Genomic DNA, 20,237 nt, shown 5'->3' on the forward strand with positions numbered 1-20,237 from the left:
CTACATTTTCCCCTTCTTTTAATATTCACACTCTTCGCGCTAACTGTTGCCTGTTTTTATCTCTGTTATAATATAAGATTTCTTTATAAACTTGAGGAATTACCATGGTGCCTTCTTCTTTTTGTTTCTTTCATTTAGTTAATTATATATATATATATATATATATGTTTTCTTTTTTTTATTTATTGACATAAATGAAATAAATCTTAAATTTGTACGGTAAAGAAATTTTTAAATACCACTTTAGCTGTTTAAACTATAATTAAAAAGAGTAATATGAGACATGAAATAATGATAACTCCATCAAAATTAAAAAAAAAAAAAGGTTGTTTATTTATTCTCAAGGGTGATTCATTCATTCATTCGTTCGTCCACCTATTCATTCATTTGTTCATCCATTCACTCCCACCACTATAGGCCTTATGAGAAACAAGAATCAAAATGGCGGTGAGCAACAGGGCTAGGAATCTGCAAGCAATGAATATATCGTCTTTATTCAGTCGTTTACAAGATGCTTTTTCTGAAGCCATGGCCACCCCTAAGTTTGTTATAGATAGACGAACAATTGAAAAAACTTGGAAACTTATGGACAAGGTAGTAAAACTGTGTCAGCATCCTAAAATCAATCTGAAAAACAGTCCGCCGTTTATTTTAGATATTCTTCCAGATACGTATCAACATTTGCGGGTAATTTACGCAAAACACGAGGACAAAATGCACATTTTAAACGAGAATGAGTATTTTAGAATATTCATAGAAAATCTTAATAGGAAGTGTAAGCAAGCAATTAAATTATTTAAAGAAGGTAAGGAGAAGATGTTTGATGAAACTTCACATTACCGAAGAAACCTAACTAAGTTGAGCTTGGTGTTCAGTCATATGTTATCCGAACTGAAAGCTATATACCCGAACGGCACTTTTGCCGGTGACAGTTTCCGTATTACGAAAAGTGATGCTGCAGACTTTTGGAAAACAGCATTTGGTGAGAGGTAAGATTTCTAAAGCGACGATTTGGAACAATTAGAATTTGAATAATTTCTGAGTTATATTTCTGAATGCCCTTTTTTGAGTTTATGGATTTCGTAGTTCTGTTAAGTGGATATAACAATAGCTGACTGGGGGACATAAATTAATCGTGATTTAAAAACATATAATTTGCTTATCGATTATGACAAATGAAGTTTGTATACAGGTGATAACAATTACTTCCCTTCCTCCTCGGCACCTCCTTCCTTCCTTCCGTAAATTGCCGCTAACACAGTTGGAAAATGTGTAATCATACAAATTTCAATACATCCTCAAGGGAAACATGTTTACCTATTTTTGTTTTTAAACACTTAATGTAATACATTTGATAAATTCTGAACTGCACATGAACCAACAATATTAAGTCTTTATTCTAATTTGATTTCATAAATGCTGTCCTTTGGATGGAGGTTGAACCCCCCCCCCCGCAAAAAAAAATGGAGAATGGTGTAGAACTTTTGACATGTGCTAATTTAAGTCATATAAATAAAATAATAAAGGGAATACTAAGCTTTGCTATTTTTCTATTAAGGGGACCTGCTGAATCATAAACTAATAAAATAAATGCATATGGTAAAGGTATTATATATATAATTTGTCTAAAAATATATGCATATATTTTTAGACAAGTTTTTTGTTTTTAAACTGGATATATAAAATCTAAAGGACATCTATAGTCAATGCCATTACATTTAGCTGTAGTGATGTGTTGACAATGGAAGAAAAGCTGTTTATTGTTGAACATTATTTTCTTTCATATGGAGTTGGTAGAACAAATAGTCCACACCTAGGACATGTTGGTGAGCAGTTTGTTCGTTTCTGTAAATGTACCCCCAGCATTAGTGTCATCATTGCCTTAATTGAGAGTTTCCAACATACCAAAGGTGTTCTGCTGCAAATCAAAGGGCATTTGGGGAGACTCTGAACTGTTTACACAAATGAGGATTATGGATGTGTGATGGAGCAAGTGTTAGTCTCCAAAATGCCAGTCGACACCAAACAGTGGTAAAACTTGGGATATTGAGGCTGTCGCTACAGAGAATCTTTAAGGAGCTGGGTGGCTTTTCATACATCATTCAGGTTGGTCAGTGTTTAACAGCAACAGATTATGCTGCATCATGGGGATACTTTGCACATGTGCTGGCCAATCCTATGAAGATCCAACTTTCCTCCATATTGTCTGGTTCTTGGATGAAGTGCATTTTCATCTAAGCAGTCATGTAAACAGACAAACCTGCAGCTTTCTTGGTTTCGCGAGACTTGAATTTTTCCAAGAGAAACCTCTTCACAGTCAGAAGGTCACTGTATGGTGTGCAGTTTCCGGCCATGGCATAATTGGGCACTACTTCATTGAAGGATGGTGTAATGTGACCTTGAATAGTGGATGCTACATCGAGAATGTATTGGTTTTGCATGGGATGTGTTGTGCAGAAAACATTTCATGCATGTGTATTCCAACAAATGGGAGCAACTTATCTCACATCGTGTGGTTCTAGAGCCTATTATCAGAATGCTTCCCCAGGAAGCTCATTTTGAGGTTCGCAGAATTCCCATATCCTTCACATTCTCCTACACAACTATAAAAGGCATCAAGTGATGTGATTTATATTGGGTATGTTGAAGGAATGGGTATTAAAACATCCTCTCCTTCAAACCTTGATGAACTAAGGGGTAAAAGTGCATGATATATCCCAACCCTTGTTCTCCAAGATGACAGAGAACCTTCTCATGTGCTGCAAACCTGTCTCGAAATGAGTACCTGTCAAAAGGTGCCCATTTCGAACATGTCATCTACTGTCGTTAAAGCTTTATTTGACCACGATTCCATTGATAGTTGTAGATGTATATATCATCATGTGTAAACATGATGATATATACATCTACAACTATATTTCTTTATTGATAAACCCGTTTACTCCATGATATATATCGTAGTTATTCAGTACTTTTTTTTTTGTGCTGTACTGTATAAGAGTGAAGTTAAATACTATATTTTTTTGCTTGAAGGGTGGTGAATGCATGGAGTGGGTTGCTGGAGTGATTGAGTGTTTTGTCCATGAATGATTTTCATAGAGAGAGATTTTATACATATAATATTCAGGACCATGGAAGTGGGAAGGTCTGTCTTAGATAATGCAGTCTGATAACAAACCACTTCTTGAACTTATTCACTGTCTAAATTATTGTTACCCTCTCAAGCAGTGCATTCCTCATTTCTTTGTTTTCCATGGAAAAGAAAAAAAAAACTAATTTTCACCTTTTACTCAACACTTCCTTTTTTGGCTTCCATAGAGCTTCTGTAGTATCAACAATATGTAGCTGAGAAGACCAAATCTCATCTAGGGCACAAAGAACCTTTATAAGGTTTTTTTATTTTGTTTGTCTCCTCTTTCTATTCCCTTGGAACTTTACCAGAGTGGAGACTCAGATTAAATAATCCAACCAATTCCCTAGCATAGCTTGCATATCTCATAATATGCAAGCTATTCCATCCAAATGCATAGCTGTATTCACATCGACATTCTGTAATATCCTACATGCTACAACTTCCTCTACCCCTATGTCCACATTAACCCTTGTCATGTCTGTTATTGAAATGCTTCAAGTGGATGATATATCCTTTCAAAGTGATCACTCAATAATTCAACTATTTTGTCTGCATCAGTTCTACTTCAATTTTTTATCAAGTATTTTCTTGGAAATAAACTTCAAGTAGTTTGCTATAGTAGTAAACAAATAGAAGGATAATCTTAGAATAAATTTTCCTTATGAATATTTCGAAACACATTATTAGGAGATGATACTGTACTTCGTGCTGCAAAAAAAATTTAAATTTTTTTTTTTTTTTTTTGTGCATTGTTATGGTAGGGTGGAAATTGATGTGTTAATATATTGTTTATTCACTTAGGGATATTATTTTTAAAAGACAATAAAGAGAAATACAAATTAAAAAAAAATACAGAAATAAATATACTTTTCAAGCACATTTGTTTAATTTAACAAAGAAGCGAGCATTCAGCAAATCATTTGATTTAATGATTTGTTGTGTGTGTGCATCCAATATGCAAATCTGAGCCACAAAATTATTTGTTGCTTCCTTCCCATGGCAACTATGACTTGCTATAATTTGTCTGGTGCTTGCCATGAGTGTGTTAACAAGCATCATACGTTAGTCTTAGTTGCTCTTGCCATAAATATTTCACAAACAACCCAGTTTGTTCTGACATATGAAAAAATCTCCCCAGTGTCTAACAGTTAATTAGTTATCAACAGTTTAAATGTCTCACTCATATCACCGTTCATCTTCTGTCCACCAAGTTCTGTAGATTACACGTCCTCAGTCTCAATATTTTTATGTTTGTTTCCTCTCTCTAAAGTTATTTCATTCCCTTCAAATCCCCAGTACCAGTGAGCACAGTAATCCAGATTGAATTAATGGTTTCAGGACATTATACGGTGGAACTGTGATCCTCTTATCTCTATTGGTCAGTGTTCGCCTCAGTATTGCAGAAGTTTCTAAATTGTCTTTACAATATTTCGGTATGTTCTCTGAATTTCAAATTGCTATCCACAATCACTGTATGCATTTGCCTAATTTTCCAGCTTATTCATATATCCTCCAGAAGAGCCACAGCATTACACTATGATTAATCACCTACCAACCTTCACATGATCTACAAACAACTAAATATCTTCCTGCAACCCAGTGAGAGTATTATTGATATGCAGTTTAATATTCCCTGTACTGAGACCTGTGGAACACCATTTGTAATGTTTCTTCTCCCTGATATTATACCCACATACACAACTTTCTGATATCAATTAGAAAGCCCATTTTCAATCCAATAACCTGATATCTGAACCCATATATTGCAAAATCTAGAAAAATGACAATACAGTAAGACCCAATTTAACGCTACCCTGATTAACACTGATTCACTATTATTATTATTATTATTACATAACACCTCCAGGGTGTCCAAAGACTCATCAAGGGAGGGTACCTACTCTACAACTCTCCACCACTCCACTAGCTGCAACTACCTTCATCATCTATACCAATGCCATCTACCACTGACCACCACTAGTATTTTCACAAACAAACATCCATGCCCACAGTGGGATTCGAACACCGTGTGATATAGAGAGGATATGCTAACCACTCTGCCAACCAGGCCAGCATTTTTATGCAGTTTTTTTTTTTTTTGATCCCTAAAAAAAAGTGCTAAATATTCCATGATTCAATATAACGCAGTTCTACTCGAAGCCTAAAAAGCACTAAATTTACACTGATTGAATTTATTGCTGTATTTCCCTTAATTTGTATATAATATGATTATTCCTGAACTGAACCGAACCAATCAGCAAAAGGTTAAAACAAAACAAAACCGATACAAAAAAAAGCAATTTGCTCGATATTAAAATGCAGGTGCCGAGGCAATTAGAAAAAGGTAAACGTCAAGTTGACATTGAAACCGCTTTAAATTTGTCTACTTCTACTAAACAAACAATTTAAAAAAACAAGGACAGAATTAAGTGTTCAGCAACCACAATGTCTTCTGCAACAAAGGTAACCCGATCCAGAAGCAGTGTTTTAGAGGAAATGGAGGAATGTCTTTCCATTTGGATTGATGATGAAACCAAATGCAACCTGCCATTAAGTCAGGCAATAATCATGGAAAGGCCAGAAGTATTTTTAATCATATTCAAAAACAAAGAGAGGATACGAGCAAAAACTTTGCAGCTAACAGAAGTTGGTTCAATAGATTTAAAAAAGGAAGCAACCTCTATAATATTCGAATTGCTGGAGAAGTGGCAAGTGCAGATAAGCTGCTTCAGCCTTTCCATCAACTTTAAGAGACATAACTGAAAGAGGAAATTATACTTCCGAACTAGTTTTTAATGTTGATGAAACAGGACTTTTCCGGAAGAGAATGCCAAAGCACACATATTTTAAATGCTTAAATTTACTTAAAATTAAAGTAAAACTTGTTTATTCTTCATCGCATATTCTCCTATCCCTATTTACTATGTGTTAAAATGACTAGTGCTTTGTCTTCTAGGAACGCATTCTGAGCATTAATTGAGGTATTGCTGTATATATACTTTCCCTCTCATCGACTGCTCTTGTTACTTTATTATAAAAGGAACCAGATTACTAGGATAATAATGGCCTTTAATAATTCCATACTAACCTTCATAAACTCATTTGCTTAATTCTGAATATGAGCTTTGAATAATTTTTCAAGAAATAATGTCACAACATCAGAAATACAAACTGGTCTAAGTTTTGTGCTTCTGATTTATCAGCATCCTTGTATGTAGGCAACACATAAGTCAGGTCAGTGGCATGGTCAATTTTAGCACATTTCCTCCTTAAAATGTGAAATTTTATCTGGATTCTCCCCCCCCCACACACTTCACTGACAACTATGATATTTGCTATTCGAACCACAATCATTAATTAGCTTTATTTTACCATCTGGATGGAAACTGCTATCTCAGCCATCAAGGTTATTGTTTAATCATTTCTCCTCCTAACGAAAGAACTTAGATTTTGTAATTAAAATGAAAAGCCAAACAGCTAGCTTTCTGGCAACTTAATAGAAATTAAGCAGATAAAAATCCTATGTTGTTATATAGCCAGTAAGTGAAACTCAAGATTGAGAACTACAATCTATATGAGTTTCAATGCCGATAAACTATCGGCGAAGGCAATTCGAAGCAAAGGTGGAGCAAGCTCCCTCACTATTCTTGATATTCTCTCATTATGTAAAACACAGCTCCTAGGAGATGTAATACTGTCATTACATTATGAGGAGAGGTCACTACCCAGACCGGTTTCAACCTTTTTTGAGGTCTCATCAGTGAGTAGGTAGACCTGGAAGATATCAAAGCTTAGTGAAAAGAACTTGCATACCTTCACTATACGAATGCCATAAAGGTGTGCTTATATTTTGTAATTAAAATGAAAAGCCAAACGGCTAGTTTTCTGGCAACTTAATAGAAATTAAGCGGATAAAAATCCTATGTTGTTATATAGCCAGTAAGTGAAACTCAAGATCGAGAACTATGATCTATATGAGTTTCAATGCCGATAAACTATTGGCGAAGGCAATTCGAAGCAAAGGTGGAGCAAGATCCCTCACTATTCTTGATATTCTCTTATAATGTAAAACACAGCTCCTAGGAGATGTAATACTGTCATTACATTATGAGGAGAGGTCACTACCCAGACCGGTTTCAACCTTTTTTGAGGTCTCATCAAAAAAGGTTGTTTGATATCCCTAGTCATCCATTTCACCCCAGATTGCTTTGTGTTTCGTTTGAGGTATACAATTTGCCATTGCTGCTCACAAATATTTCTTCATTAGTCGCCATGCACTACTGATCTTTTTAAATTCAAATTCTGCTATCCACTGTACTGCCCTTAACTGTTTTTTCTAAGTTTGATTTTTATTCACATGCCTTTACCTGTCAAGTTCTTCCTTCCTGATACGTCTGAATTCATCCTCCAAATCATGACCACATTTTTGTTTGTTGCAGCAGTTATTCAAATTAGTTGAGGAACCCAATTCTGTACACTTCTGCTGGATTTATAGTTAGTTTTGGATTTACAGCTGAAGCAACTCAGGCTTTGATATAAGGTATTGTTTATTAATTACATGTATTCTTATGGCTGATATGTCTATTTTGTGGAATGAAAAATCCATGTTTCTAGGAGGGAAAAAACTCTTCCACTTCTGTAATGGATTTATTTAAGAGTATAAACATCATCTGTTTAAAGTAAACAGCTATATATTAGCATCTTGATTTTGATATCAGAGCCACACATTCCTTCACAACTAATAAATTTCATAGTTTGTCTTTTATTGTTGATTTTCATGTTAGTTTTCTTATAGTAATTATTTAGTTAAAGGATGCTGATGACTTTTGTATGGATTTATTTAGGAATATAATTTCATCTGCATTAATTAGTGCTAAGGTTATATTATAATAAATTTAGTTTAATCCTTTATCCAAGTGTGAGCAAACAAAGTTTGCGCCTGAAAGTATCTTCAGAACTGGGTTAAGGTGGTATACACCAGGGCAACTCGTTGCAAAGGTGGAGCAAGCTACCAACACTCCTATCCTAGTATCTCCTATAATGCAAAACACATCTCCTTGCGGATATGTCTATTGTTATGCATTAAGGGAAGGGCCACTACCCAGACCGGTTTCGACCTTTATTGAGGTCTCTTCAGTGGGAGCCAGGCCCAAGTCGAGATATCAGGCAGAAGCATTTGCAGGTCATCTCCACCTATAGGAATTGCCAATTGGTGTGCCACCCTTTTTTAATAAATTACTCTGGATTTAGAGAAAGATGTTGAAAGTTTATTTTCCACTTGGTTAGAGTATAATAAATTTAGTTTAATCCTTTATCCAAGTGTGAGCAAACAAAGTTTGTTTGCTCACACTTGGATAAAGGATTAAACTAAATTTATTATACTCTAACCAAGTGGAAAATAAACTTTCAATAAGGTTATATTATAAATTAAAGATGCAGAGAAATAATATTCTTGGTTTCATCCTTTATCTAAGTGTAAGCAAAGTTTGTGCATGAATTAACTTCATGATATGCCAACTTTTATATAGAGGCTAATGACTTCATAACCAAGTGAAAAACTTTCAACAACTAAGGTTATATATACTCTTATAAGGTTATGGTTTTCAGACATACAATAATATTTTGGGAAAATTTGGAGAAAAGAGCAAAGCTAATAATAATGGCAAATACCTGTTGGATTTCTGCTCAGGACATGGACTGGTTATTATTAACACCATGTTCCAACATAAAAATGTGCACAAATTCACATGGAGAGAAGAGGCAGGGAATAAGAAAAGTCTTATTGACTGTTATTGTTGATAGTGATGTTTTCTCCCTGGTGCAGGACACCATAGTATACAGAGGATTTGAAATTGGAAGTGATCACTATTTAGACTTCAGCAGGATAAAATTGAATTTCATATTGAAATGAATAACATGTAAGAAAGTTTTAAAGCGATTAAAAGCAATTTTAAAGAGATTGAGCAGCTCTCAGATGTGAACTGCAGACTAAAATACACAAAGATTATTGAAGAAAAAAAGAAACAGTTTGAGAACAGGAACCAAACTTGGAGATTCAGTGGCAAGACTTGAAGAAAACCCTGATTGATTCAGCCAGAGAGGCGTGGTGAGGTTGTCTGCAAGGATAGAAAAATCAGAACTCCATGTTGGACACAAGAAGTTAAAGAGGCAGTGAAGGAAAAGAAGAATGCATATCAAAAGTTCCTGGCAAATAAGTCAGCTTGTGCTCTTAGAGAATACAGAGACAAATGTAAGAATGCTAAACACTGTGTAGAACTAGCTAAATAAAAGTCATGGGAGGTCTTTGGCAAGAACATGGAAAATAAATATCAAGAAGGTGGCAAAATATTCTTGAGGTTGTTGAAGTAGCTTAGAAATGGAGGAAAGAGTGCTGTAAAAGGAATTAGAGATGATAAAAGTGACATGAAAATGGGAGAAAAAGATATCCTTGAAGTATGGAGTAATTACTTCGAAAAATTGCTAAATGAAAGAAGCAGTGATAGCACAGTGGTATAAAAACATTCAACAGGCATACAGTCAGGAATACATATCCATACTTGAAGTAGAAAAAGCCATCAAAGGCTTGAAATGTGGAAAGGCAGCAAGAGTAGATGATATTCGAACAGAAATGCTGAAGTATGGTAGTATAAAAATCTTACAGTGGCTGCACTGCATAGTTCAGAAGGCCTGGACAGAGGGACGAATTCCAGATGTTTGGAGTAGAGCTCTCATAGTACCCATATATAAAAAGCGAAATAAAACTGAATGTGAGAATTACAGAGGTATTTCCCTACTAAGTGTTTTGGGTAAGATTTATGCAAATATACTTGAGAAAACGGTTGAGAAGAATTGTGGAAGAAAAACTTGGTGAAGAGCACGCTGGATTCAGGCCGAATTGAGGCTGTCGGGATCAAATCTTCACTTTATGACAAATAGTTGAGAAATTATGAGGATATAGCAAAGATCTATATTCAAGTTTTGTCAATTTGGAAAAGGCATATGACACGGTGCCAAGAGAGAAGCTATTCAATATGCTACAGTTATATGGTGTCAATGGGTCATTATATCAAGCAATACTTTATTTGAGTTGTAAGTCATCAGTTAGAATTGAAGGAGGTACAGGAAGATGGTTTAATGTTAAATCTGGTGTGAGACAAGGATGTACATTTTCCCCTCTGTTATTCATTATCTGTTGTTTAATTTGTACATAAATGATATTGGAAATGGCTTGAGGGGAGATATTCAGTTGTTTGCTGATGATGCATAAGTTGTGTAGCGAAATAAAAAATCAAGCTTATGTTGAGAGTTTGCAGGATGATTTAAATAAGCTGGCAAAATGGGCAAAGGGTAATGGATGTCAGTTCAATGTGTAAAAGTGTAAAAGTTATGTATTTTGGGATTAAAAGATTACCTGCTGTGTACATTGATGGAATGGTACTTCAAGAGATTGATGAGGCTAGGGACTTAGGGATGTTGGTGGATAGGGAGATGAAGTTCAGGGGACACATTGCTAAGGTGTCCAAGATTACACATAGGATTACTTGGTTATTAAGGAACACACTAACATCCAGAGATAAAGTGTTGATACTTCCACATTTGGATTACTGTGCTCAGGTCTGGTCGCTTGGATTCCTTGGAGATGAGGAGGTTGTGGAGAGGGTTCAGAGGAGAGGTTTGTGAGTGATGTAAAAAATGCTCCCTACATTGATAGATTGAGAGCTTGTGGATTGCAGAGGTTGGTTGATAGGCAGAGAAGAGGGTAATATGATAGAAATATTTAAATTACTAAAAGGTTTTTATAAGATTGATGCAGGGTAAATGTTTCAGCTGTGTGATAGTGATGGAAGAACAAGAGGTCATCCCTGGAAATTAAAGAAAAGTGTGGTTAACAAGGATGTGAGAATGAGGTTTTTTGCCTAGAGGGTGGCGAATGAGTGGAATTCATTGCCTGACACAGTTGTGAGTTCTTCGTCTGTAAATGTAATAAAGAAGAGATATGATAGATATTGTTTTGCTAGTTTGGGTCTCCTGCGATGAGTCTACTGACTTCATGGAGATATCCATAATAATAATAATAATAATCTATATTAAATAATAAAGCAACATGTAAAAACCACAGTGAAATCTTTAATTAGTAAAAAAAACATATTTCGTACTAAAAATACAGGGTGTTCGGGATAAATTTGACATATTTATAATTAATTATATTTTTCCGTAAGTTACATGTATTAACACACACTTCTCTTCATTTAAAAGTTTGGACCCTTCTTCATTCATATACAAGATGTCAGAAAGGATGGATAGCTGGAACCCACCTGAATCATGGAAGAGAATAACTTGTATCATGATGATTCGTGCCCGCCATCAAAATAAGGATATTACGACTGCTGCCCAATGCTCCCTGAATACAGTAAAAACAATCAGGCATGAACTAGAGACTTGCAATGGTGACTACGAGGATGTAGCAAGAAGAAAGATCCCTAGCAGACGATCTGATTGCGTTCGTACAGCAGAATTCCTCGCAAATCTGCAGGAACAGGTGTTGAAGAACCCTGGCATTGGAATTCGGGCTTTGTTCGTGGAGTTGCTAACTGTAGTCAAGCCCTGGATAACAAGGGTAGCCAATGGTAGGCCGTATGTATGGCAGCAGGATTCGGCCCCTTGCCACACCTCTGGGAAAAGTCAAAAATGGTTGTCTGAAAATTTCTACGACTTCACCAGTCCAAATGTTTGGCCTCCAAACTCCCCAGACCTTAACCCCATGGATTATTTTGTATGGGGCGCAGTTGAAAAAGACACCAATCGCACTTCCAGTAATACAAAAGCCCAGTTAATGGATAAAATTAAAACAGTTTTTGCGGCCCTTCCCAGGGAGACTGTAGCATCAGCTTGTTTGAGGTTCCGAAGCAGAATTGAAGCTGTGATCGATGCTAATGGTGGTTATTTTGAGTAAATCTTGTTTATAGTATTGTAATTAACTCTGCCTGTAATGTTTTTTTGTCAATTCATTAAATTTAATAGATACAAAGAAGATTTTCTTTTTCCTTACGAAACTGTCAAATTTATCCCGAACACCCTGTAATAGTACATCTTCAGTGTCTGTAATAGGAATGGAATACAGGCAAACGTTCGGTGGATCACCTATTAAAATATAATTGTTACTGCGTTCTAGGAAATAATAGAAATAACAAATTTAATCTATTAAGATCAATGGATTTTTACATAAGATAAGTCTCCCAGATCTTTGAGAGAGACATACAGTCATTTCTATTTAAATTCGGTTGGTGTAAGATAGTTTCACAACTTTCTTTGAATAAGCATTCATATTTGAATCTGCATCAATGGAGGAGAACTGCTTTATCCAACTGGACACTATGAGTAGAGTCAATACTGTGCTGCACCAGACCAGACTTCAGAGGTTTGTTATAATCAATATAATATTGATGTTCTTTTATTCTTTTTTTTCCAAAGAACGTCCAGTTTGTCCAAAATAAGAGACATCGTATTCGCAAGGTATTTGGTAAACGCCAGCCAAAGATAGAGAAGACAGTTTATCCTTTGTAGAAGGTAATAAAGAAGAAATTTTGTTGATAGGAATATATATTGGAATCAGTTGATACTTTTTCAGAATTCTACCTATAGGTTCTGAGATTCCTGGAATGTACGGAATAGGAACTCTGTGGACTGTTGAAGAGGTTGTAGATTTTGGAACATAAGAGTCAAGTATCTGTTGGATTTGATTGGAATTGTAATCATTTGATTCCATTAACTTTTTAATGATGGAAAGTTCTTGTTGTAAGATTATTGGGGAAGAGCAATCTTTATGTGCTCTATGAATTAGAGATTTAAGAATGCCAAATTTTTGAGACGTGGTGCACAGATGTTTTCTGAATGTATCTGCCAGTAAAAGTGGGTTTTCAAAAGACGCTTGTAGATAAGGTACCAGTAGACGTTCTAGTAAGGAGGATGTCCAAACATGGTAAAGTATCAGAGATTTCTTTTTCCATAGTGAATTGGATGCGTGGGTGAAGGTTATTTATCCGTTGTAGAAAAGTGGAAAGTTCATCTTCAGTGTATGGCCAAACAGCAAACACATCATCGACGTAACGATACCAAAGAGATGGTTGAGGATGAATGGATTAGAACATAGTATCTTCGAATTGTTTCAAATAGTAGTTTGCCAAAGGTGGAGACAGAGGGCTACCCATGGCAGTACCTTCAATTTTTTGTAGATTTTGTTTTTCCAACTGAAATAACCTGAGTGGATGACATATTCGAATATCCTTGCAATATCTGGAGGGTAATCTTCATATAATGAATTGACTGTGTCGGTTAATGGGATATTGGTGAACAGAGAAATGATGTCAAAACTGACTAATATTTCAGAATCTGTAATTTTTATATCCTTGATTTTTTCAAGAAAATCTATTAATCTCAGCTCTTTGCTTTATGTGGACGATGTTATACTTCTCAATATATCTGCTACAAGTCTGCAAGATTCCATGACTAAATTTAATAATAACTGTTGTAATAGATATGGTATGAAGGTCAGCAATAAAAAGACAATGAAAATAGGTAGAATCATTGTGAATGGAGAACCTGTGGAACAAGTAAAACATTTTAGCTACTTAGGCACGATTTTTAATGAAGATGGTAAATTAAATATGGAAATAGACAACAGAATCAATAGAGCTGGTATGATAGGAAGTCAATTGAATAAATTCATATGGAATAAGAGAGAAATTAGTTGGAACACTAAATTAGCTGTATACAAGACGGTGTTCAAACCAGTTTTTACTTATGGATCTGAGAGCTGGGTCAGAAGTAAAACACTTGACCAAAGACTAGAGCCTGCAGATATGAGAGTCCTGAGAAAGATTAGAGGCATGAACAGTTGGCATCAGTGGTAATATCATATTAAAAACGAGGATATTAGGAAAGAACTTGACATTGTCAGCATCCAGGAATGCATTAGCAGAGGTAATCTCAGGTGGTATGGTCATTTAAACAGAATGGGCGAGGAAAGATTAGCAAAACAAGTGTTCTCTGCCAGGTTGGCAGGAAAACGACCCAGAGGAAGACCAAGATATAGGTGGATTGATACGGTACAAAGTGCCTTAGATGATAGAAATATAAGATCTGATAATGTTGGAGTCTTGACAAGTAACAGACTGATTTGGAGGAAAATTGTAGATTGGAAGTTAGTAATGATGTAAATTTTTCATGTAGTATTATCATATCCTGTACACTCCTTTAGGATACATGGCAGGAATTTGATGATGATGAAGGTTATACATCTAAGGTTATATCTTACACCTGATGCAACAGCATCCTTATACATCCTTCTAACTGCCGACTCACAAGTTGTGAGCAACTTATAAGTTATGTGCAAGGGTCTGTTTCAGAAGTTCTGCATACTGTCCTCCTGTTATTAAGACCAAAGATTTATTATTATACAGGCACCTCCATGAAGTTCGAAGATTCATCGCAGGAGACCCAATCTATTCATATAATCTGTCATACCCCTCCTTGAACCCATTAACAGAGAAAGCACTCACAGCTGACTCTAGTAACTCATTCCACTCATTCACAACTCTCCAAACAAAAAAATGTAATCTTCACACCACTACTAACCACACCTTTTATCCAATTTCCAGGGTTAAAGGGAAATGTTTAGCACTCTAGCCAAGTGCTGAAACATTTCCCCTGCATCTATTTATTTAACGAAATATATTTACAGGCCTTCAGTAACAATCTCCATTCTTCCTTATCACTGCTTTCTGGTATCTAAGTAAGTCGTATTCCTGTGAGCAAATCTTTTTTAGTTAATGTGGTTAATAAATCGGGTCACTTGAGTAAAAACCTTATCACTGGCATTTTCCACAGAGTGGGTCAGTTCTGCACATTGCAGAACTTCTTAAATGATTCTCATATTGTTATTATTATTATTAGCATGTCTCTGGAGGAGTTGGACTCGTTGTGAAAGGTTCCACTCTCTCTATCACACATACAAACACCCTTCATTAAACCATGCTTTAAACACATTTACTGCTTCTGCACTCATTACACTTTTGGGCAATATGCTCCACTTTCCATGCAAAGAACCTATTCCTCATGCTTACCCATGTTATGCAGCTTTCATTTCCTGAATCTTTTTTCATACCTTATATGTCCTTTTATTAATTTATAATTTAAATTTATTTTAAATCCAAAAAAAACCATTTAACTTTAATAACAACATTACATTAAAATCTAATAAAACATTGTATAATAAGGCTATTCAATAGCAGCTAACTTGAATGTTCTGAAAATCCTTGATGTGATGGATGGGCTTCATGGAGTGATATCAGTTTTCCTATGTCTGGTTTAAAATCACTTAGCAGGCGTCTTAAATTTCCACGTTGAGTTATCTGGAGTCTTATTCAAATTAAGTTGATATTGAATCCAACATTATTTCAAAGCCAAATAGAGAAACCACAAGAGTTTCATTCCGAATATAGAAACTATAAAAGTTTTGGCAGATCCAAGCGTAAACACACCTTTCATGACAGGGGCAACTCGTAGTAAAAGCAGAGTAAAATACTGATCACTGTCCTTAGTATTTCCCATAATGTAAAAGACATCTCCTAGTGGACATGCATAACATCATACATGTCCACTAGGAGATGTGTTTTATATTATGGGAAATACTAAGGATGGTGATCAGAGCTTACTTCATCTTTACTACGAGTTGCCCCTGTCACGAAAGGTTTGCTTCGCTTGGATCTGCCAAAACTTTTATAGTTTCTATATTCGGCATTAAACTCTTGTAGTTTCTCTATTCGGCTTTGAAATCTCTTTGCAGAAAGAGCAGAGATCTCTTTCTGCAACCAAAACTCTTCATAAGATTTTAAGATTTCTTAAATTTTGGCTTCAGCTCAAAGTCATTTGGTAGCTCAATTAGTTCTTACTCCATGGCTCACACTACCTCAGTATCGGAAAATGGATTTATTACTTAATCTGGAACTTCCAACGAAAGTAAATCCTTGAGCTACTTGCCTTGTCAGGATGTATTTTTTGAAATGTTCAATTATTTTGAAGGCTTCATGGCCTCATTAGAAAAGACCCTTTCACAAATTGGCACATTGGCAGCTTCTGGTTTGTTGGTGTTGGTATGCATCCATATTTTAGGTATTCAATACTATACTGCCTACATTTCTTCTTTGATGTATCTGCATCTGCCATTTCTATTCTGGAACATGCAGAAATAAGCATACATACATATTTGAAAGCAGTTTTTGTAAATAATAATCTTTATCTTTATATCCTCACAATATAACAGAACCTATAATTTGCCAAGCTGTGACACAACACTTACATAGCTAAAAGCTTCACATTTTTGTTCAGTAAATACTAATATGCAAAAATACATTATAACACACTCAATACTATTAAGGTAAAAAAGGACCACTTCAGAAATTACCAACAAAAAAACTCAAAAAATGTTTTGGAAAACAACAACATGGAAAAAAATGAAAAATGTCTTGGAAACAATAATAATAATAATCACACCAGCAATTAATTATTGCACATTTCAGCATTTTGCAGCACACCTTCAGTGCCTTCCTGCTTGCCTCTTGGCACACCTTTAAGTAACCCCACCACCCACTTTGGGAACCACTGATATAGAGGAAGCACAGTATTAAATTTTATACCTCAGGTAAGGAGGGTTAATTGGGTGGGAGTTAGAGGGATAAGTAATATTATTAAGCACGAGCTGTAGAAAAAGAAAATGCTGTGGAAGGTATATAAAGAGAAAGGTGACCAGCAAACTCATGAACAGTACAAGGCTCAGGCAAGAAAGGTGACCAGCATGGTAAGGAATGCAAAATCAGATTATGAGAAGAATTTTGTTGGGCAGGCCAAAGGAAATCCCAAAGAGTTCTTTCGTTATGTGGCAAGTAAGAGGAAAAATAACTATGGAAGATTAACCTTAATGAGTGATGATGGTCATGATCAGATGGAAGCAGATAAAATAGTTGAGTTACCAAGTGACCACTTTGCAAGCATATATCTTCCTAGTTAGGTTACTGTTTTAACCACCCAACCGGCCAGGACGTATATATACGTCCAAGTTACCATGAATGCGAAGTGTATATTAAAATTATAATACCATTGATATTACATTGAAATATGTGATGGATACGAAGTGTAGAGTAGTGATGGAATTAGATGGGATATCAGTGAGGGTTTTGCAAGAATGAGCAAGAGAACTGACAATGCCTTTGACTAAGCTGTTTAATTTAAGTCTCAGTTCTGGTAGAGTTTCAAGAGAGTGAAAAGAGGGCAAAATTATTCCATTGCATAAGAGAGGTTCTAAGACTACAGTAGCAAATTATAGATCAGTCAGTATCTTAGGTGTGGTGGTAAAAGTTATTCATTAAAGTTACCTTTAATTAATATACTTTATATGCGTTGTTAATTCCGTAAACTAATCACCAGTTATGTCTGACCAACGTATAAGCCTTGCTACTAGAATGGTGGTAAAAGTATTAGAAAAATTAGTAAAAAAAAGAGAATTCAAGAATGGGTAGATAAAAATATGATAATATATAAGGATCAACATGACTTTGTGAAGGGTTCCTCATGCCTTAGTGATTTACTAACTTTTTGTAATAGAGTAACAGCTGAGTTGGATAAAGGAAATGGCTACACGATGATTTTGCTGGATTTTGCAAAGGCATTTGACAGAATATCTCATGGAACTCAAATTAGAACAAATGGGGATGGATATAACACTGGTTAAATGGATAAGAGGACTGCTGGATGGGCAGAATGGAGGCGAAAGCAGGTGACTAGTGGTGTGCCACAAGGTTCAGTGCTTGGACAATTGCTGTTTAATTTATACATAAATGATATAGAAAATAACCTGAAAGGAAATGTTCAGTTGTTGCTGATGCGAAATCAGGTAGACTAATAAGTTAATCAAGGCGATGTGGAGAGCTTACAGGACAATTTAAATAGGCTAGTCAGTATGGGCAAAAGATAATGGGTGGTAGTTTAATGTTGAGAAATGTAAAGTTATGCATTTTGGGATAAATGGATTACAATCTATTTATCACATTGATGGCACTGTACTCCAGGAAATCGATGAAGCTAGAGAGTTAGGGGTAGTGGTAGACAGAGAGTTAAAGTTTAGAGGACATATTGACTTATGTTGCTAAGGTAGCACATAAGATTGCTTGGCTAGTGAAGAACACATTAACAAGTAGAGATAAGGAAGTTGTAATTCCTCTTTATAAGGCCTTGATATTCCCACATTTGGATTCCTGTGCTCAAGTCTGGTCCCCTGGGTTTCTTGGGGATGAGGATGCAGTGGAGAGGATTCAGAGGCGAGTGACCAAGATGGTGAGTGTCCTGTGGAATGTGCCCTATGAGGATAGATTGAAGGTGTGTGGATTGCAGAAGTTGGTTGATAGGAGAAAAAGAGAAGATATGATAGAAACATTTCATTTGCTTCAAGGATTTTATAGGATAGATGCAGGGGAGATGTTTCAGCATTTGGCTAGAGGGACCAAAACAAGGGGTCATCCCAAAGTTTAATAAAGGTGTGGTCAGTAGGGGTGTGAGGACTAGATTGTTTTTGCTTGGGGAGTTGTGAATGAGTGGAATGGGTAGCCAGAGTCATTTGTGAGTGCTTTTTCTGTTAACAGGTTCAAGGAGAGGTATGTTAGATTGGTTCTCCCGCGATGAGTCTTCGGACTCCAATCAGGTGTGCCCGTATAATAATAATAATATTATTATTACCCCAAGACCTCATGGAGTCAAAGACTCATATATATTTCATCCAACATAATATGGATATCATCAGGGAGACTGATCAGTAATTACATTCAAAGCAGGAATCATAAGAATGAGTCATAAAGCATGTGCCTCCAATCTTGTATCTTTGTCACTGCTTAGGGGAGAGGATTACAATATTAGGGTTCAAAGAAACAGTTGTAAAAGCTGCATAGGTAGAAAATTAATAATAAAAAAGAGTTATGAAAAATGTAGAGATTTGCATACACTCAGAGTTGAGGTTTTGGTGATATCATAGTGTTTTATATGTTTCAAGTCAAAGATGCAAAGTTGCAACGAATGCTATGCCTAATGTCAGTAGCATGAGAAGCAAGGCCAGATGTTTGATTCCAGAAATGCAGTATAGTCTTGATGCTCTTATATTCTAATCAGAGCAGAATGGTCAGTTTGTCCAAAATAGCAAAGATGCTATGAGCAGGGTACCTGATAGACACCTGGTAAAGAGAGAGGTGGTAATGTATTCTTTTTAGATGGTAAGAAGGAAGACGTTTTCCAAGCTGGTTTGAAGGAAGTGTGTAGATTGAAATTTAGAAGAATGTATGTTATTCGTTCTGGGGTTCCTTGAAGATAGGGTCTTGAAATTCCCTACACATTGGATTGTAGTCTGGTGTATGGATGATAAGTATCAGTAATTTTTTGAGTGGTAGTTTCATTCTATCCATTAGACATGTGATTGGTTTTAATTTTATTTCATCTAACAAAAGGCAGTCAGAAGAGCAGATCTTATGAGTTCTGTGTACAAGACACTTGATGATACCTCTTCTGTAATAAATGATGGTGTGAGGAAGAGTGAATGTATTGCCAGTAAAGGTTGGTTTTTGATAAACTGAAAATTCAACATAACCTGCAGGATTTCAAATTATTAAGGTATTCAAAAAGGATACAGCGTTATTGTTTGAAGTAAAAATCTGATCTTGAGAACTGATGTTTGGCATGAACCTAGGTCATGAAACTGCAAAGAATTTTAAGAAAGTTTAACATAAAAATGTGCTTCTCTACTCTTCCCAAATTAAGATCAATTATAAGCAAACACAAACTAGCTCACAACCATCTACAGTTCTCAGGAGTGTACAAAATTACGTGCGACTGTGGTAAGCCATACTATGGCCAGACTGAGAAATCTATCCTCTTACGTCTTGAAGAACACCAGAGAGACATTGCCTACAACAGAACTAGAGCAAGTGCTCTGTCAAGCCATGTCCTGTTTTCAGTAAACACAAATAATGAAGGCCGCCAACATGAGATAAACTGGACAACAACTTTA

At 35.7% G+C, this 20,237-nt stretch overlaps 1 protein-coding gene across 1 annotated transcript in view; it reads left to right on the plus strand.

Annotated features, from left to right (window-relative positions):
• Window positions 1-441: 441 nt before the first annotated feature.
• The window catches only part of Cbl (E3 ubiquitin-protein ligase CBL), a gene marked incomplete at its 3' end in the record, with an annotated part of 439,016 nt that continues 419,220 nt past the window's right edge, over window positions 442-20,237 (plus strand). Inside the window, exon 1 of the mRNA XM_090412949.1 lies at window positions 442-989. Coding sequence (XP_090269075.1) covers window positions 442-989 — 548 coding nt within the window. The remainder of the gene's footprint in view (window positions 990-20,237) is intronic.

The sequence above is a fragment of the Typopeltis vanoorti genome, chromosome 23 (assembly GCF_054136105.1).
Source record: "Typopeltis vanoorti isolate ZY-2024b chromosome 23, IOZ_Tvanoo_1.0, whole genome shotgun sequence".
Taxonomy (NCBI): domain Eukaryota; kingdom Metazoa; phylum Arthropoda; class Arachnida; order Uropygi; family Thelyphonidae; genus Typopeltis; species Typopeltis vanoorti.